This window comes from Rhinolophus sinicus, linkage group LG04 (genome assembly GCF_036562045.2).
Source record: "Rhinolophus sinicus isolate RSC01 linkage group LG04, ASM3656204v1, whole genome shotgun sequence".
Lineage (NCBI taxonomy): Eukaryota > Metazoa > Chordata > Mammalia > Chiroptera > Rhinolophidae > Rhinolophus > Rhinolophus sinicus.
This window is the reverse complement of record NC_133754.1, coordinates 182,982,444-183,003,205: the sequence shown is the minus strand read 5'-3', so window position 1 is coordinate 183,003,205 and position 20,762 is coordinate 182,982,444. Positions and strand designations below refer to the sequence as shown.

The 20,762-nt window shown below is 50.1% G+C and overlaps 1 protein-coding gene across 3 annotated transcripts; it reads right to left on the bottom strand.

Annotated features, from left to right (window-relative positions):
• Positions 1-958: 958 nt before the first annotated feature.
• On the bottom strand, positions 959-16,084 carry TBC1D13 (TBC1 domain family member 13). Of its 3 annotated transcripts, none has more exons than XM_019728785.2 (12): positions 15,927-16,084; positions 14,893-14,966; positions 13,342-13,382; positions 12,654-12,766; positions 12,467-12,566; positions 11,534-11,616; positions 9,431-9,590; positions 6,459-6,669; positions 5,743-5,906; positions 4,587-4,747; positions 4,355-4,412; positions 959-3,489 (listed from the first exon to the last, which is right to left on the bottom strand). In XM_019728785.2, exons 5-12 carry the CDS (start codon positions 12,536-12,538, stop codon positions 3,424-3,426), a joined length of 975 nt encoding a protein of 324 aa, XP_019584344.1. In that variant the 5' UTR covers positions 12,539-12,566; positions 12,654-12,766; positions 13,342-13,382; positions 14,893-14,966; positions 15,927-16,084; the 3' UTR covers positions 959-3,423. The 3 variants fall into 3 exon arrangements, with proteins under 3 accessions (XP_019584344.1, XP_019584341.1, XP_019584343.1); XM_019728782.2 differs by having other exon boundaries at positions 12,705-12,766; XM_019728784.2 differs by having other exon boundaries at positions 4,587-4,744; positions 12,705-12,766.
• Positions 16,085-20,762: the final 4,678 nt, after the last annotated feature.

Here is a 20,762-nt window from a genome sequence, read left to right as displayed (position 1 = left end):
AACACAAAACTTCCCCACAGTATTATTTATAATATTCGGAGACTGGTTTCTGACATTTTTAAGCATGTTACATAGAATAGTATATAGCTTATAAACATTTTAAAATCATACAGCAACTTGCTCACCACCTAACATGAGAGGACTGACAATACACAAAATTACCAAGACAATTATGTAACAAAAATTACATCTGTGAAGACTAACATTATCAGTGATTCTCTCCAGATTGTGGGGAATGATTTGGTTTTGAATTTTCAGTTTTTTCCATCTTAAAAACTTGCTGTGAAATTATGATGTAATGCCTTTCCCCATCCACAATCCCTCCAGCCACCTAGCTGCAAATTGTGGGGTTGAATGAGTTAAACTAGCTCGTCTTATGTCAATTAATCTCAGTAAAAGTGAAATTACAAAACAAAATAAAGGGCCAGTGTGATGGCTTAGGTAGTTGGAGGGCAGTGCTCCTAAAGCCGACGTCGCGGGTTCAATTCCCACATAGACCAGTGAGCTGTGTCCTCCACAGTTAAGATTGTGAACATGAAAGCCTCTCCCTGGAGCTGGGCTGCCGTGAGCAGCCAGAGGTTGGTGTGAGCTTCGGTGGGCTACCGTGTGCTGCCAGGAGCGGCTGGCAGCCAGCATGAGTAGCTGGCAGCCAGCGAGAGCTGCCAACCAATGACGGGCAACTGACTGCCTCGGCCTGGGGAAGCACAAGGCTCATACCAGCATGGGCCAGGGAGCTATGTCCTACACAACTAGACTGAGAGACAACGGCTTGAACCAGAGTGCCAGCAGGGAGGAGGTAGAAGAAGGGGAAAAAATAAAACAAAGACAAAAATTGGCTCTTCCAACAAGAATCTCCTGGCCTTTCTTAGACCACTCTACCCACCTCCTGACTCTATCCCTGCTCAAACTTCTTTTTCCTGCTGAGGTCTCAAAGTTTCAGCCCATCAGAGCACCAATGCCCACTGCAAAGAACACATGGTTTATTAAAGACTTGTCATCAACAGCATTGATTCAAAGAACAAAACTGATTAAAAAAAACAAAACAAAACACACAAGCAGACTTAACATTCTAACCCTCTGAAGTGAGACTTGCTGCATTCATACAGCCTAATGTGTTGTGTCCAAATTCCTGGGGGCAGCTTCCCAAGCAGGAGGCTTGGGCACTCTGGCTAACTGGGGACCTCCCTTGAGAGTCTGGGGTGGGGTGATCACCAAGGGCAGGCCATTTCCTTGGGCAGTATCCTAGGGAGCTCAGCCTAACCTGGACATGTGCTCTTGGCCTTCATCCCAAAATCAAGGAGAGGGCACTGGACTCAGGCCTGTCACTGAGGCAAATTGGATGCAGCGATTCAAGTAGTACAGCCCCAAAAGGGAAGGCAAGGGACAGGCAAGAGGGAATGCATCAGGTATCCTGGGCAGTGTCTGCTGGGTCCCAGGCTGTGGCCCAAGCCTCAGGCTGTGAAGGGATCCAAGTTGGAAATGAACAACCAGCTGACAAGTTCTGGGAAGAAGGTGGGGCAGACCAGCAGGAAGCAGTGTGTCTGCTCTGTGCAGGGGTCTTTGAGCCTCTGTGACACTCAGTTCCAGCACAGAGCTCAGGGCCCTCCCAGCCAGGACCTGGTGGAGAACCAGGAAGGTCCCAGAAGGAGGAGAGGCTGTTGAGTCTGACTTCAGAAAGTCAGGACTGTGTCCCCAACTCCTTTCTACCTTCCCAGCTCCCCACCTTCATCCCCAAACCAAACACTTGCCAATCTGCAATAAATAACCAGGAGTCTGAATAAATAGTAAAAAAAAAAAATTTCCCCAAAACTGTTCGGAGTGCAGAAAATCCCAGTAGCATCCAAGGGACAGACTGGTAAAGGAGTCAACTAGGGGAAACTTCCTGGCCCACAGCCTGGCCCACATGGGCAGCAGAAGTCTTGGCTGCCAGATTCAGGAAGGCTTTGAGGGCAACAGGGCGCCTACCAGCCAGGCTGAGGACACGAGGACCCTTGCTACATTACCCAGCTTTCCAGCCCCACAGCACCTGCCTCCTCATAAAAGGAGGGAGGGGACTTGACCAGAATAAGCCCGCTCTCCCACTGTCCAGCAGAAGTAGCCAGCTGGTCCTGCTCCAAGTGCACCTGTCCCAAATCCTGAGAACAGCCCAAGGGGGAGACTAGAGAAGGGCCAGCACCTCCTTCAGCCTACTCGGGGAGACAGGGCTCCCCTGGATCTAGGAAGGCTCCCTTTGGTCCCCTTTGCCCTTCATGGGACTCAGCCACCCTGGGCTGTGCCCTGGAAGCCATGGGAATGACTACTGAAGCACCTGGATCCCAACCCCTGGCACAGCATCACCTTAATTTCCTTTTCCTTTGGGGAAATCTCCAGAAGATCCAGTTCTCCCTCCTCCATCCCTGGGCAGAAAGGAGGGAAAGAGGCTCAAAGAGTCATGGACCATCATTTCTAAGCAGCTTTTGGTTTCCAAGATTTCTGGTGGGGAGCAGGTTCAGGCCCTCTAGGGAGGCACTGTGGCCTCCCAGTCTGAGCGACCTGGGAGCCTAGGGCTGGGAGACAGGAACACGGTGCAAAAGCCAACGTTGACCTCCACGGGCTTTGCTGAGCCAGGCTCTTCATTCTGTCTCGGGTTCACAGGTGTGGAGGGGACGAGTGAGGGGAGGAGGCTGGGGATAAGGCACCCCAAGATAGAAGGGCAGAGGGAGAACAACGGAAAGAGGAGCAGACAGTCACACACAGCCTCTGTGAAAGGTGGAGAGAGAGGGGGGAAAAGAGAAAGACAGAGAGAGAGAGAGAGAGAGAGAGAGAGAGAGAGAGAGAGAGAGAGAGAGAGCAGAGACCTAGAGGGATTCAGACACCCTCCCCTGCCTCACATCCGTACTGAGAGACACACAGACAGACACCTGGAGGATGAAGAGACACACAGTGACAGGGACAGAGTGTGTGACCTGGGCCTGGCCCGGCAGCTTCTTAGCTCCCTCACAGTGTCACTTTCACCATGGAGAAGCCTCAGCACCAACCCCCAGAAGAAACTGTTTCTGGCTCATTTGCCAAGCACCTCCCCGCAACCAGAGCAGGAGAGGAGGAAGGGGGCAGCAGAACAGAGGGAAGCGACCTTTGCCAACCCAAGTGCCCCCAATCTGCCCCAGCCCCAGGAAACAACTTCAGGAGATCCAGCCTTGCTCGGCAGCCTTGGCAAAGGGTCCCAGGGCTGAAGAGTGGAGAGGGCCTGGTGATGAGGAAGGAGCATGGCACAGTGTGTCCCCGGTGGGAGCGGCCCAGGGGGAGGGAGTCAGGTGACGTCTGGAGCGGGCCAGTCCCGCAGTGTCTCCTCGGGCTGGGATCCCACAGGCTTCTGTGTGGTCCAGAAGCCAGGGCACAGGGATCGGTGTCTTCTCTCCCAAATCAGGACCTGGTGCCACCAGGTTATTTTGAGTCCTGGAGTTCCTTGGCTTTCTGTAGGATCTGGCAGACATCTGTAATGGGGTAATCCTGGGCACGGGAAAGGCCAACAATATGCCTTTGAAGTCAGCTCACCCTTCACCACTTCTGCCACACCCGTGTCCTTCCCACTGGGCTTTGTCACCATGCTGGATCCTGGGTCCCAGGGGTAGGGACCACAGGTTACCAGCCACCACCATTCTGCCCTAAAGCCCACACATAGCTAATGCGACACTCACTGCAGCACTAACGTAACCAGCCAACCAGCACCACCAAAGGACTTAGCCGTCCCTTAGGACCCCCCTGCCTCACCTCTCCCCGCCTGGCACAGGGCTGGACACTGTCCATACATTAGCTCACGGGAGCACCTCAAAAGCCCAATGAGGAGATTACTGTGATTAGGCCTATTTTACAGATCTAGTCAATGAAGCTATTGAAAACCAACCCCAGGCCAGGTGTTGGTGAAGAAACAGAGGACCAGAGAGGTTGTCACTTAGCTCAGGTCACATGACTAGCATAGCAGAAAAAGGCTGTGAACCCAATGCTGTCTGACCTTTGAGCCCATGTTCTTACCCACAAAGCCCCACGCTTTCCTGCCCCAGGTCTGAGCCTGATTACCAACGAGGATTACCACAGACGGACACCGCTGCATCCCGGGGATGACTGACTTATGTAGAGCACTGCGTTCAGAGGGGCTGTCATTCAGTCAAGGCCATGCCATAGTCAAGGTCAGTGGCAAAGCCAAGATTCAAACCCAGATCCAAACCCAGGTCTGCCTCGGGGGTCTAGACTCAAGCCCTGCTATACTCTACTGCTCCTGACTCCAGCCTGTCACAGCAGCTGGCACAGGGTGGGTGCCTGGTAACTGTCTGTCTCACGGTCACGACTTGAACTTGCCCCCTCCAAACTCCATTACCTGAAGGAGCCGCATGTTTACGGTGAAGTCCCCTTCCAGCAACTGCTCCCGGATCAGTCTAAGGAAAACAAGCAGCAAAAGCGCTGGGACCCGGGGCCGCTGTGACTGCAGGCCCAGCTGGGCCCCTTCCCGCAGTGAGTTTGCTTTGACACTCGCCCGAGGATCCCAAAGGCTCCCTGCAGCCTGGTGAGCGCAGCCCCCCACTCACCCCTCTGCTCACAGCCACACTCACATGAGCATGGCGCAGCAGACGAGGAGGAGGAAGTCAAAGCGGTTGTCATCAGCGAAGAGGGAGTCCCAGATCCGGATGACGTCAGGCAGCAAGAACTCCTGGGACAGCAGCAGCGTCAGCCAGCGGAAGGCAAAGAACTGCGGCTTGATGTTCTGCTCCTGCTGGGGAGACAGAGGCACGGGGAAGGCGCAAGAATCCGTGTTGGCTGGTTGCCGCGTGACACCATACAGCCTTCAGATGTGAATTCAGAGAAGCAGCAGGCCAGGTATGAGCGCCAGGCACACGAGGCGGGCGGCACCGGGCTGCCTACCGAGCCTCGCTCTGTTCAAGGGGCAGCTGCTGCGTGCTGCCAGCAAATGCAGTCAGATCTTCTGATTTTTTTAAAGAGAAGCCATTAACCCAAACTTTTATATAAGCAAAGCCATTATCCCAAACTTTTATATAAGCGCTCTAGGTTTATAAAGGAGCGCGCGGGTTCCTTTAAAACACTGTACAAATTATGGACAAAGAGACCACTAATTAGGCACCTACTGCAACCTGGCCTTGTGCTCAGCAAGTCAAATGTATTATCTCACTGATTTACTCTGTACAACCCCACAAGACAATTATTCGCAACAGAGATGGGCCCTCTGGTCAGTCACAGTGAATATTATTAACTGCAAAGGCATGTGACAAAACAGCAAAAACATAATTCCGTATTTGTTTAAAAAGATGTTTACATGTAATTTCTTGTTCCCACAACTGTTTCTGTTTATACACAATTTTTCTTTTTACTGCACTGTTTCATAAAAGAAACATGGAATACCACTGCAATCGTTTTTTAAAATGATTTTTAACTTTTAAAAATGAAGTGCACCCTTCTTTTCTCAGAGGAGTAACAGGCTGAACTAATGCAGCGTATGGTAAACACCTCACACTGCGCCTGGCACACGATGGGTAGCGTATCGACTCCCCTTCACTGCCAGCTCACCTGGCCTCCCAGCATCTGCCCCCGTCCCCCAGTCCTGCCTCAGCAGGCGGGTCAGCGCCCCCTGGCAGCAGAAGTGGCCACTTTCAACCCCCAGATGCAAGCCGAGCTCGCCCTGGCCTGGGGTGCTCAGCTGTCCTCTGCCCTTTCCCTCTGTCCGCCCGGCCCGGGTGGTCCTGGGGTCCTCACCAGTTTCAGGTAGAGTTCCACGTCCTTATCCTTCAAGGTGGAGTACACCTTTTCCATCTTGTAGGTGATGCCACATTGCGAGTCGTCCAGGCTCTTGATGAAGTTGTCCCGGATCTCAGCCATGAGGTTGGTGAAGCAGAAGAAGGTGTCTGCCTCGGCATGCTCTGGGTGAGACGGGCAGGGTGATGGCAGCCACAGGGAGCTGGTGCCCTGCTGTCCCAGCCCCTCTCAGCTATGTGAGATGTTTCCCTCACCTCTGAGCCTCACCCAGTCACCGCCCACCCCCCACCCCCGCCATGGTCAGGCTCAGGACCGGCTCTGTCCTTGACTTCTCTCCACCCTGGACTAAGGACATCACTTCTTTCTTCTCACATCTTCTGGCAACACTGTCTACTCGCTTAGCAATTGATTACGTGCTCTTCCGACATCTTTCAAATCATTCAACTCTATCATTCAGCTTCCTATGTATACATCTCATCTCCTCTATCTGAAATTCAGTTGCAAATATCAAGAGATCAGTGAACTTCCAACGTTCTAGAAAGTCCTACCTGGAAAGGATCTCAGAGAGGATCCAGGGCAACCCCCTTATCTGACAGAGGGAAAACAGAGGCCCAGAGAGCGATACGAGCTGCACAGCCTGATAAAGCCCATTAGCCGACTTTCCTCAGTCCATGTTTCCAGGGAGCCAGCAAAAGGGGTGTGGGCAGTCCTTTTACCTTTCCACTCGTTGTTGGGGTCGGTGGCGAAGGTATAGTAGAGGGGCCCCACGATCTCATTCATGCCCTGCACATAAGCGATGCCAGGGTTCAGCTTGGCGTAGATGAACAGGATGCGTTCCACCACCTCCCAGTGGGCCTCACAGCCGCTGGGCAGCACCTGGTACTCGTTCACGGATGATGGCGCCAAGTTCTTGTGTGGGGAACTCATCTGCGGGAGAAGAGGAGCCCGTAAGGCGACTGGGGGCATATGGGCAACGTGTTCTCACTAGAAATGTCTGCCATTAAGCCTGAACTTAACCTCCAGCTTATGGGAGACACAGGGCACAGAGGAATGTGACACCAGGAGGAAACAGGCAGACCAACCCAGAATGTGGGACATTCTGCACAACGGCTGGACTAAAATCAAATTTATAGTGATAAAAGCCAGAATAGTGCTTCCCTCTGAGGAGAGGGGTACTGACCGGGCAGGGGCATGAGGGAACTTTCTGGATGACAGAAATGTTCTGTCTTGATCCGGGTGGCAGTTACACAGGTAAATACACAAGAAAACGTTCATCTAGTTGTATACCTGAGATTTGTGCATTTTACTGCATGTTATACTTGGATTTAGAAAACAAAACTTTACATATGTCAAAATCAGACAATAGGCTGAGACTCTGCAAAAAGTCAAATGCTGTGGGGGTCGGGGGGAGTGGAGGCCTGCTCCAGACCAAGAAACAACATCCCAATGCAACATACAAACCTTGACTGGGTCCTGGCTTAGAAGTGAAAAACAAAACAAAAATATTCTTACTCTGTCTATATGTCATACACACACAAATATGGCAAAATGTTAACAATTGTTGGATTTAGGTGGAACATATATAGGTGTGCATTGTACTCTTCTTTCAGCTTTTCTGAGTGTTTCAAAATTTTCGTAAGAAAAAGTAAGAAAAGGTGGGAGATAAACAGATGATCCCCGCTAAAAACTCAAGCAATAGAGCAGAGGCCCCCAACACTGGCTGCCTGTCAGGATCCTCGGGAGCTTTGCAAAGATTTGGGTGGTTGGGGTTACCTGTGGGAGGCAGCCACAGGCAAGACCAGGCCGGACAGTGTAGGAAACTGTCCCAGAAGTGCAGGGCCCTAGGGACATTTAGCTCCCTTTCCCATTATATATACACGTGTAGGCGTAAACACACATCACTACCATTTCCTGAGAGCTTTCTAGGTGTGTGCCAGTGCTCTACAAGTAAGCCTCCATGTAATGCTCTGAACCACCTAGAATAGTCTCTCAACATCATGTTCAAGGTAAGGAAACTGAGGCTCAGAAAAGTTAGGTCACTCGTCATGTCTCATTAAGTAGTGGCGTTGGGAGTTGAACCGAGACTGGCTGACTCCAGAACCTGAGGTCCAGGCCTCCAAGAATGCCCAGTGCTTTCCAGCTTTTTCTGCACAGCCATGACCTCATTTCACTCTCTTGGCAATTCAAAAGCCAGGCAGGGCAATTTTGCCCTTTACAGAAGAGGTCAGAAGCGGCGACGGAGGCCCAGGAAGGTGGGCCTGGTATTTCTTGCCCCAACAGATGGTCGGCACTAATTCAGATTGCCCGGCAGGGCCCAGGCCTCGGGATGAAGCTTCTGGTCAGGTGCTCTGCCCCCAAGACAACGTCCAAACCTAAGATGGGTAAGAGCTCAGCTCGCAGCCCTCTAGGACTTTAGTGAAATGAATGACAGAAGCCAGGGCCGTACCGGGCCCTGCAGCCAGGACGTCAGCAGCAGAGTAAGAGTGCAGCCCACAGAGCAAGTCCCACCCACAGTCCTTTAGCCAAGCATTCTGCACCCCCAACACACCCAGCTGTCAGGCACACGGATACCTGGTAGCAGCTGTCACTGCCCCTGTCACCTCTGTAAGCAGAAAATGGCTGCTCTCCTACAGAGAGACTTGAGCAAGTCATTCCACTAGGGAAAAAGTTTCTGCAGTAGTATCTGTCTCCAGCTTGTTGGAGGTTATGGAGGATTTTTCCATTATTGGAGGACAGTGAAAAGTTTGGAGGAACAAGTCAGAGTTCCAGGTACCGATGCAGTACGTGTAAGTTAAGGAATAATACGCTTTTAGGAGCATTGAGATCTTGCTTCCCTGCAACTGTCGTCATTTTGGGTTCTTACAAAAATTAAAAAAAAAAAAAAAATGACAATACATTTGTTTGGCTATAAGTAGCTTCTCAGAGTTACAGGAGCCTATAGAAGACTGGGGTTCAAACACTCAACATGACTTGGCCAGCACAAGTCCTATCAATTCTACCTGCTAAGTCTCTGCTCTATCCCCACCCTTGCCTAGACAATGGCGCCACCTCCCAGGCCCTCTCTCCACCTCTATTCCTGCCCGTTCCAATCAACATCGCGCACAGCAAAGTGGCAGGTGCTCCCCAGCCCTCGGGATAAAGGCCCCAGGGGGCCTCACCACCACCGACCTTTCCAGCATCCTCCAGCAACCTTCTCCTCTCCCTTTCCCTCTGTCTCTAGCCAGAGGACTCCTCTATTCCTTGAACACACCACACTCTCTCCTGCCTGAGGACTTCCACATCCGCCCTTCTCCCCTCCTGGAAGGTTCTTTCCTCCGAGTTTTTCGAGCCTCAGCTTAAATGTCACTGCCACAGGGAAGTCTTCCCTAATATCCAGCCCAGGTCAGCTCCCCACCCCATCCTCACACCCATCACACATGTAATTCCTTTTTAAAGAGCCATCTCCACTAAGACTAGCGGTGCAGCTCCTTCACTGCATAGCAGGGCCCTTCCCCAATACCCATTACACCCAGGCTTTGACCTCTGACTTTTAAAGGAGCCCTGGCAGGAATGGAGTCTGGCAGGACCAACGTTGCCTTAGGTAACTGGCAGGGCACATGGTCATGGGCCCAATGGCTAGTGGCCCAAGTGAAGCAAGAAGGTAAAGGCAGTCATGGGGAGGCCCTGGGGGCCCCAGGTTGCCTCTCACATTTGTGACCCCGCTCCGGTTCCGGGCCACCGTCTGGGATTTCAGTGTCGTCTGTTCCACCCGCTTACGAAGGGTCTCAAACTCATTCTGGGGGTCCAGGATGAGGAGGCACGGGTACTCAGTGGCCCTCTGGAAGAACGATATGTCTGGGCACAACCTCCTGTCACGAGGGAACGGAGATGACAGTACGTTACGGAGGGCTAGACATTCTATCAGCACCCCACTGCCGCTGCCGGCTGCCCCAGCACCCGAAGGGCATTTAAAACAATTAGGAACATTTCATTTAAAAAACAATATAGTGTTTAAGAAGCAAAATAGTCATTATCTATGTATATATACCCATATTCTTACATGTATTTGTAAATACACACATATACCGGGGTGCCAAAAAAACGTGTACAAGTGGACACTTTGGTCAACGTTGCTCAAGCAGTAGTTCACGGTAATCAGAGGCATCTGGATGCTGATGGTAACCACTTTGAGCACCTCTTGTAATTGCAGAAGTCAGACGTGACTTGTATTCATCTTTTGTTATCGGTATATACTGAGTATTACAATTTTAATACAATTTTTCTTTCTTAAAATATGTATACCTTTTTTTGGCACCTTCTGTGTGTGTGTCTGTGTGTGTGTATTTTTGTTTGTTTGTTTTAAGTGTCTTTAAACAAACCTCTTAACTAAAAGAGGTTTAGTTAAGCTATACATTATATAATAGAATATTACACAGTTGTCATGGGAAATGTCCAAGATAGAGCGAGAGGAAAAGCAAGTTGAAGACAGTCTCTAAAATGGGATCAAACTTTAAAAAGATCTGCATTACAGGCTATGCACACTTTTCAGATGTATACACACTACCCTGCCAGCTTGCCCTCTGCAAACACTGAACATGCTACAGTCACTACAGTGGAAGACAGAACCTATTGCTCCAGAACTGGGTTCAGGCATGGTTCTGGACTCAAAGAGGGCCATTAGAACCCCTCGTATATATAGAGAGGGTGCCCCAGCACCAGCCTGGGAACGAATGAGGCGAGAGCCCCCTCCTGCATCCTGCTGGGCTGCGCCGGGCACAATGAGCCCAGGCAGAGGGGCAGCACCCAGGGTGGTGAGTGGCTGGAAACAGCTCACAACTGGAGAAGGTGGAACTAAAACCAGGCAGACAGACTCCAGAACCCAAGCTCTAACCACTTGGCTCTACTGCACACCAGGCCTTCCTTCTAGCTCCTCACCAGACTGTGGGAGATTCCACCCTCTGCCACTCACCAACCCAACAAGACAGCACAGCCTGCGTTTCCGCATTTCTTTACCAGGTGGAAAAGCACACACATGCATACAGGGCAGCTCACAATTTACAAAAACACATATGTGATCCTGTCACTCCGATGCTTAAGACCTTTGCGTGACTGCCCCTCGTCCTCAGGATCAAATCCAAGGTCCAACCCTGCCTCCGTCCACTGCAGTTTCGACCACACCGGCCTTTGCACTGCTCTCTGAACGTGCCAAGCTCCAGGGGCTCTGAAGGCGTCCCCAGACAGAGCCCACGCACCAGGCCTTTCCCGCCCTCCTCCCCCAGACACCTCCTCAGCTGAAACACTGCTTCCTACAGCGAGGCATCCTGGACACCCTGAAGCACCCCTGAACTCTTCCTTCAGAGCTTTACCACAAATACTAATAATCGCACAGCTCTAATTTGCTGAACATCTGTCTTCCCATCTACCCCTCCAAGGTTCTAGGCTCCTCTGAGAGAGGTACCGTGTCTGTCTATTCAGTGCTCACCCCTGAGCCTGGCACTGAGCCTGCCGTACAGCAGGGACTCAGGATCTGTTGAAGGAATGATCAGATGACTCCATAAATGCCCAGCATATACGGAAACTAAAGCAGGGAGAAGGGAGAGGCGGGCACGGGATACCCCCCCCCCCACTCACTGCACTCGCCAGCCCCATTCTCAGGCCCAGCATCACTGGGGCCTGGACCTACCTACCCGGACACCCCATCAACCCTGCCCTGCCCCGCCCCACCGTGGGTCAGGGCTGGAAAGGGAAAGGACAGACCTGGGAAAGTCCCCAGAAGCCCCAGGGGCCCTCCCCCAGCGCCGCACCTGCTCACCTGACATCTTTGTCAATCTGCAGCAGTACCTCGTTGTCCTTGAAGTATGTGTTCCACCGGCTGTCAGGGTTGGGGTTGAGTGGCTGTGGGGAGAAAATAAGCTGCTGGCCGAGGCCCAGCTAGGGGCCCAGGGCAGATACCCGTTTGGAGGCCTGAGCAGTGGCCTCACACCAACAGTGCCACCAGCGGCCCAGCTGCAGCTCTGCGACAGCCTGCGAGCTCTGGAGAAGCAGCACAGGCTTCCCGCAGCCTCCCAAGTCCTATTCAAACTCCACCACTGGCAGCCAAGCCCTGCCGTCTGCTGAGTGCATCCCTGCGTGGCAGGACTCTTTCTGCCCAATGCTGCGGCTCTAAATGCTGCATGTAACAGGGGCTCACTACATGCTTGTTGAATGAATGAATGAATGTTGTATCACGATGTCCCTTGAATCTAATTCATTGATGCTTTGAGTCGCCAATTGCATTCCTGAATCTGATCCCTCTCCACTTCCTACACCACAAAGCGCACAGGGCACAGGGTGGAGCTCAGTCCTGGAGGAGAGAAGAGGCTTCCTCCAGGCCACAGAAAGGCACTTTATCCTCACTCCCACCCTGCTGACTTTTTTCAAATACCGAATCGCAGAACCTTCTTCAAGGAACAGGGCTAAGGAGGAAGAGAAGACACTGCACATGGGGGACCCGGCTCAGGGCTGCACACACAGCACTCCCCGAGTCCCAGCTGTCACTTATATTCCTCACCGGGCCTGGGGAGAAGAGGGGAGAGACGATGGCCTTCAGGGGCTGGGCAGCCCATAAAGAAAGGAGGTACCAGAAGGGCCAAAGGGGACTGAGACTGGCTGCATCCTATCCTCTGGGTGGGGGACCTCACCCGCTCCAAAGCCCACACCCCTGCCCACTCTGTAGCCTCTGTCCCCACTGCTGACCCCAACTCACATGGTCCTCAAAGGTCACATCCTCCCTGGACACACCCATGTTGGCCTTGGCAATGCCAGGCTGGATAATCATTTCCCTCAGGAACTGAGAATATAGCTCCCTGCAGGAGAGAAGAGACGAGAGGGATGATTCCCAGTGGTCATGCCCAGGGCGCCCGGACCAGGAGGCAGGACAGGCTCAGCACTACCTGTAGCGTCTGATACACAGGCCCTCCCGTCATCCTCTGTCTGGGCCTCACCTCTGCTTGGCCAGGATGGAAGTCCATGAGGCTCTCTCCAAGGGGAGGTAGTTCAAGAGAATCTGCACAGAGCGAAAGGAGCGAAGCTCCGGTGACTGGCCCAGCACAACCCTGACAGGCCTCAAGGGAAACGTCTGATAGCAGCCAGAGAAGGCAAGATGGGCTGAAGCCCAGGAACGCAGGCGTGGGCTGGGGGGAACCTCCCCTTTCCTCCCCTTTGCCTCCCTCCTCCATTATCCCAAACCAGCCCTTTCTTCTTTTCCTCACAGACTCTTCCAAATGATAATCAAACCTTGTGCTCAAAGGGGCTGGAAAGTAGGATACTGGGCTTCCACTCCCATGTCAGCTGGTAATAGTTTTGGGCAAAGCATGGCCTTTTCTGTCCCAATAAACATCACTTCCACTGCACTGTCCGGACCAGGAAGCAAAGGGCTTCGCTGGCGTTCCAAAGTGTTCCATCCCCAAAGGGATCCTGGAGCGGATCCCAAGGGGAACAGAAAACCCAGAACTTCCCAGAAACGCTTCCTCAAACAAAGCAAGGAAAGACAGAACAGAAACGGGGCTGGGGGTAGGGGCAGCCCATGCGGGAACCCAGGGACTCTCAGCAGAGCAGAAGCCGCACCCCATGCACACCCACCTTCCAGCAGAGGCACCTCAGTCCGCCCTCACAGGGGATGCCTGTGGACACAGCAAGCAAAGGTCACGCCCCAGGCCAGAGTCCCAGAACCCCTAGCCCTCCACCTCAGAGCCAGTTGGCAGCGAGTGGAGCAGGCAAGGAGTACTTCTCCAAGAATCATTTCCCACCAGAAAGATTCATGACTAGATGCTAATCCTGTGTGTACTTTCTCTCTATGACCCCAGCCCAGAGCTTCCTCTGTCTAGAATGTTCTCTTGAGAACAACACCTTCTCTTCCTTGATCTTTCTTCCCCAGGGCAGCCTTTACCAACCACCATCTCTTCCCAATCAAAGTCAGTTCCCTTATTATAAATAATGTCTCCTTCAGAGCCTCCATCACAACTAGGATTGTAATATAATTTGTGCATTTATTTAACATCTGCAACCCCTACTACTGGGTAAGCCCCAGAAAGACAAGAACTGCATGTCTTATACCACCAGTACCTAGCACAGGGCATGGCACACAGAAGATATTCCGTAAGTATGTGTGGAATACAAACTAAGCTGCAAATGCTAAGTGCTCTGTGCTTTACGGACATTATTTCCCTTAATCCTCTTTATAACTCTAGTAAGTAGAGGAGATTAGCATCACTGTCCTCATCTTACACTTCAAGAAACTCCTCTGTAAAGAGAGCAATCGAGGACTCAAACACGGGTCTGTGTGACTCTAGAGCCCAAACTCTTAACCACACCCTGCCTCCCCTGAGGTCTGGCAGATTCTTCAGCTCAGCGCAGGTCCCAGGACCCCGCAAGGTCTTCAGGGCCTAAATATCACTCCTCAACAGAACGACAAACTTCGCAATACTGTCAGGAACTTGCTAAAGCAGCTGTTGCTATGGTAACCCTAAGTGCCACGAGCAGGAACTAATGCCCCCACCTCAGAATCTACATGGGGACGAAGGGGTCTACTCAAGAATTCCTTGCTGACAAAGTTACAAAGGCTGAGCAGCGCCAAGAAGCTCTACAGAACACCTTGGGTTCTTTTTCAAGACAAGCGAAAATCTCTGTGCCAGAGGGTTAACGATGCCAGCCAGGGCAAAATCAAACACTGCTGAGGTGCAGCTCTTCCAGCCAGTGTCTCACGGCTAGACTCTTACCATTAACCAAAGTTCACTGTCGCCTGCGTAGGCTTTGATCCCAAGCCAGGGAGAGAGCCAGGAACCACTCTGCAGCTCAGCCAATTCTACAGCACAGGAAGCTTGCAGAGGCATGAAGGAAGACCCGGGCCTCCACTCAAGAAGTCTCCTCCCCATTCTCTTCCTGCCATCTTCAGTCCTCTCCAGTTACTCCAAGGAAACAGGAAGCTTCACTCATATGCCAATGAAGCACCCTGAGGCCTACAGACACACTAACTGTGGGAGCCACTCCTCTGGGAACCCCCTCCAAAGTCACTGGTTGTTCAGGTCCACAGAAACTGCAGAAGGCCCCAAGAGGTGTGGCCTTGGTACCTTCCCCTCTCTCCTAGCCACAACGCTGCTCTAGGAAAACCCTGAAAATGGAGTTGCCTCTTACCACTAAAACTGAGTTCCCGAAGCTTTTCCAAAGCGATCGTGGGCTCCTTCAGGACATCCTGGAAATCTGCAATCCTAGAAGGAATGAGGAGGAGGCAAATGACGTACACCCAAACCCCAAGAAGACAGGTTTCGTGATCAGTCCTGAAGCCCACAGCTCCCTCACACCGCCAGTCTCCAACCTGTTCCTCCCTCCCCTTCAGGACACAAAGACAGCAAAGCTCAGTCACAGTCCTGATCAAAGGAAGCTTTGGGGAGCTACAGAACTACAGATCACGTCTTCCTCTAACACCAGAAACATAGAGATACTCGTGTCTAGAGGTTCTCAAACAAGCACCATGAAATCAGACAAATTCTAATATTTAGTGAACTGGCATTTATTGGGCACTCACTTCCTGCTGGCCAGGCCCAGTCCACAGCTCCACTATCTGAACTCAATAAACCCTAAGAACCAGGAGTAATTTGATCCGTAGGCAAAGGACCTGTGTGACCTGCACGCAGCCATCCAGAATCAACAATATAACCATTAGAAGACCTGCAGGCAAGGGCAAACGGTTTAAAAAATAAGTCCTGGAAGAAAACTGAAGAATAAGCAAAATTCAGCCAATGCTGCAGGATTTGGCCTGTGAAAGGGGACAGACTGGAGAATCCAGGTTTTCTATCATTTCTAGTAAGAAATGGACACGGAGGGCAGGGAGCTTTTGGAGAGAGGAGGGTACTGGGGCAGGGGTTAACAAGGACGGGGGCCGGAGGGTACGGGGCATTGAGGCCCTGCATGAGGAAGACCCCAAGGGAAGGGGTGAACCAGGGGTCCAGGGTGAGGGCAAGAGAGAGCGAGAAGGGGTGACCCCGGAGTGGGCAGAAGTCCCTCGGCTCTGTGCCCCCCCACAGGCAATGAGGTTAGAAAGTGAGCGCCTGAGCCCCTCTGCCAGGAGACTCCCGACGCCTGGCCGCATCCACGCTCCCCCTCCACAGGACGGAAGAGACGGCCTGGCCAGCAGCGACCTGGCCCAGTCGGTCCTGGGGACCCCTTACCGGCTCTTGTGCAGACTCGACATGGTGTTGACTTCCGGATTCCCCCTGCTGCCTCCAACGCCTCCACGGCCTCCGCCGCCTCCGCCGCCCTCCAGGGACGCGGGGCGCTCCGCAAAAGCCTCCGACCGGAAACGCAGCCACCCGCGTGAGTGTTCCGTGCCGCCCCGCCCCGCTCACGTGCCGCCCCTCCCCCTGCTGCCAGTGGCCAGGAGGGGTGGGCGGGACACTAGGGTGTCAAGACCACGCCCCCACCCCCACTTTTCTCCACCCGGCGGATCCTGAGGCTTGTTTGAGGACCCGCTGGTGACGGCGGAGACGGAGGACCCGAGGGCTCTTCCTCGCGCTGCCCTGGGCCTCAGTTTCTACATGCTACCTTGTCCTCTTCATTACACGTTCCCCACCCTCAATAAACTATTGCGTCATTGGTTCAAGAATGTACTTTCCCTGCTAAGCTATACAGGTCTTTTCATTATGCAATCCTCGAGCCTTACAGCAGTGATGGCACAGAGCAGACAGTTCAATAAATAGTAGATAGAAAGCAGGACTACAACTCAGTGTTTCCGTGAATTTTGGATTTCACGAACACGAAATTTACCGTAATATAAGAACAATAGAAAAGGAAAGCCAAGAATTTTCAAGATCCTTCCCAAGAAGACAGTTGGCAGCCTTAAACACTTCCTCTACACGTTTGTGTGCATATGTGCATAATTGTTCTTCTTTAAAAATTTCTCCACAGATCGGTGAAAACTTTGTCACTGGACTGTATAACCTCAAAAGCCCCTCCAGCTGTGGAATAGAGGACAGGGTTATCTCCTTGCCCCAAAATAAAAAAAAGCAGATAGAGGAGGGGGAACCAGGACTTCACTGAACAATGGAGCATGCGCACAGATATCTATCTATTCCTTTATTCACTCATCCCACAATTCTTGCTCCCACTATGTACTAGGCACTGTGCTAAATGTTTCTGCAGAATATGAAAATTAAGCTCTTTTATATGAAATACAAGCAATGAACAAATGTTGACTTAATTGCACAACAGGAAAGGAATATTTTTCCAGCTAAAAGAATACCCAACAGCCCTTGAATATGTTGGCTAGGAAGACAGAGAAAAACACAAATGACATGTTAAGAAAAATACAGACTGTCAGCTATCATTTAGAAAAAAAAGTTCTATTCCTACGTTACATCTGATAGAAAAAAGAAATTCTAGATGAATTAAAAGCTCTACAAGGGAAAAAAATCTATGGGATCAGGAGAACAATATAGGGAAAAACTTTACGATTTTAGAGAAGGGAAATGCAGTCCCAGAAGCCATGAAAGATAAGACAGATACATAACTACATACAATTTTTAATATATCGTAAAGACAGATATCAATTGGGAAAATATATGTATCCTCTATGATAAAGTATTAATATCTCTAACATACAGAGTTGTTAAATCAACAAGAAAAAGACAAATACCTCCACAGGGAAAAACAAAACAAAACACATTTTTTCATTCCAGAAAGTTATTGAGTGCCTATTATGTGCCAGGCTTGTTGTAGGTATTGGGAATTTAGCAATGAACAATACAGACAAAAATTCCTACCCTTGAAGCATTGACAATTTAGTGTGGGAACACATGTTAAGTAAGAAAACTGAATAGTGTGTCAAATGGTGATAAATCCTACAGAGGAAAATAAAGCAGGAATGGGTACTGAGGTGGTGCAGTGATTTTGAATAGCAAGGTCAGGACAGCTGCTCTGAGGTAACACCTAAGCAAGCATCTGAAGGAAGTAAGATAGAGAGGCCTATAAGCATGCACTTCAAAGAAAAAATTAAAATGTCCCACCAAAACCTGAAATGACATTAAATTGGACTAACACTCAAAGGAATATGAATTGAACAACCTCTTAGATTGGTCAAAGTAATCTATTGTACCCACCATCACTAGGTTGTAGAGAAAGATCTCTCTCCAACAGCTTTAAAGAGTTTAACTGGTATAGTTTTTATTTGACAAGCACTAATACAATTTTTTTTAATTTGTATGTTTCTTTTCTTTTTTTTAATTTTTAAACTTTTTATTTTGAAATATTATAGGTTCACAGGAAGTTACAAAGATAGTACAGATAAATCCTTTGTACTTTTTACCCAGTTTCCCTCAGTGGTTTTAATACAATTTTACCAACTTTGAGGTATAATTGATGTTCCATAAATTGCACATAAAGTGTATACTTTTATAAATTTTATAAGTTTACATATATATAGATATATACAGGTATATACTCGTATATCTATACACATATGTATACCCATACGAGTATATACCTGTGAAACCGTCATCACAATTAAAATGACAAAAACATCCATTGCCCCCAGAAGATTCCTCCTGCCCTTTGTATCTCCTCCCTTCCTCCTCTTTTTGTACACACTGCTCCCTTTCCCACCCTAGGCAACCACTTATCTGTTTTCTGTCACTATAGACTAGTTTGCATCTTCCAGAATTGTATATAAAGAGAAACATACACTAGGCACTCATTTTTATCTGGCTCCTTTCAGTCAGCATAATTATTTTGACATTCGTGCGTGTTGTAGCATCTCATTCCTTTTTCTTACTGTGTAGATCCATTATATGAACATACCATAGTTTATCCATTGCCTCCATTGATGGACATTTGGCTTGTTTCCAGTTTGGGGCTATTACAACTAAAGCTGCTGTGAATATTAGTGCACAAGTCTTTATGTGGACACACAATTTCATTTCTCTTGGAGTGGAATGGCTGGATGAATTTCAAATTTATTTTTTTTTTATTGGGGAAGGGGAACAGGACTTTATTGGGGAACACTGTGTACTTCCAGGCCTTTTTTTCCAAGTCAAATTGTTGTCCTTTCAATCTCAGTTGTAGAGGGTGCAGTTCAGCTTCAAGTTGTTGTTCTTTCAGTCTCAGTTGTGGAGAGCGCAGCTCAGCTCCAGGTCCACTTGCCGTTGCTAGTTGCTAGTTGCAGGGGGCATAGCCCACCATCCCTTGCGGGAGTCGAACCGGCAACCTTGTGGTTGAGAGCCCACTGACCCATGTGGGAATCGAACTGGCAGCCTTCGGAGTTAGGAACACGGAGCTCCAACCACCTGAGCCACCAGGCCGGCCCTGTCTTTTCATTTCTTGATGGTGCCCTTTGAAGCACAAAAGTTTTTAATTTTGATGAAACCCAATTTGTCAATTTTTTGTATGCTTGGTGGCATATTGAAGAAACCACTGCCTAACCCGAAGTCATTAAGACTTACTCCTATGTTTTTCTCCTAAAAGTTTTGGTTTTAGCTCTTATATATACATACATATTTTTAAAGGACTCAGGGGATACTCATCAAATTGTGAAGAGTGGTCATCTATGGGGAAGGGAATGAAATTGGGGTAGGGCTACGGTTTGATGGGGATTTTCATTTTTTTCTTCCATACATTTCCCTATTGTTCAGATTTTTTCTTTTCTTTTTTAATAAGCAAGGATTATTTTGGTAATTTGAAATCAATAGACTTCTTTTGAAAAAAACGTTTATTTATTTTAAGTGTGTTTTTCCAGGACCCATCAGCTCCAAGTAGTTGTTTCAATCATGTTGAGGAGAGCGCAGCTCACACTGGCCCATGCCGGGATCAAACCGGCAACCCTGGTGTTAGGAGCATCGCGCTCCAACCAACTGAGCTAACCGGCCCCCACTCAATAGACTTTTTAAAGGATTCAAAATTGTACATAGTTACACATGTCAAAAACAAAAAGATACTATGCAGAAGGGAAAAAATCCACAAAGCTAGTTATTAGAATAGGGGTGAGGGTCGTGTCAAGAAAGGGTTCCGCAAGAAAGTAGCACCTAAACTGAGACCAGAAGATGAAGGAGTATGCTGGATACAGATGCGAGTAAGAAAAGTATTACTGGGAAAGATATGGTTTGAGCCTATGGGAGAGAAGGAGATCATTAAAAGAACAAAAAAATGTTTTAAACTGGCTGATTGGAGAATGAGAAGAGGGAAAAGTAAGGAGAGGGGGACAAGAGGCTAACGAGGGAGACAGGGGACAGATATCCCGCCGTCTACGTTAAAGGTTGTAAGGGTTCTAAAATTGACGGTGGTGATGGTTGTACAACTCTGCAAATAGACTAAAAACCATCGAATTATCTACTTTAAATAGGTGAACTGTATGACAGGAATTACAGCTCAGATTTCAGTTTTGGAAAAATCCGTCTGGTACTGTGGAAAGAACGAGGGGAAGGGGCAGGGAGTTCCACTCGGAGGCTAGTGCAGAAATCCCCGAGAAGAAATGATAGTGGACAGAGTCGGGCACGAAGGGGTTGGCCTGAGAGATCCTTAGAACTTGGCGACTGGACCAGGAGCTGACAAAAACGCAGGGGCCGAGGCCGACTCCAGTTTCCCATGTGACAGCCGAGTTGCCTGGTGGCCCACTAACTAGCTGGGGAAGTAGCATCGCGCTTGGAAGGAAGATGACTGCCTTTGGACGCGTGGGTGTGAATTACCTGTGGAGAACCCAGGGAAGATGTTCCATAGGGCGCTTGGATATAGGGGCTGGCGCTACGAGAGACGTCGGTGCTGACGGGGGAAGGTGGAGCCAGTCCCGCCCAGAACCATTGCCTGGGAGCTGGTGAGCCGCAGAACAGAACGGGACCCGAACCCACGGTCACACGAGCGGGACCCCCCCTCCCCCCAGAGGCCAGGAACAGCCCCTGAGGCGCGTGCTCACCGCTGGGGTGGGTGCCCCATCCGCTCCCCCCTCCCACAGCACACGGGTCCACGGTCTAGGAGAGGAGCTGCCACGGGACCCCGGAACCTTCCGCAGCCGCCGCCTACGT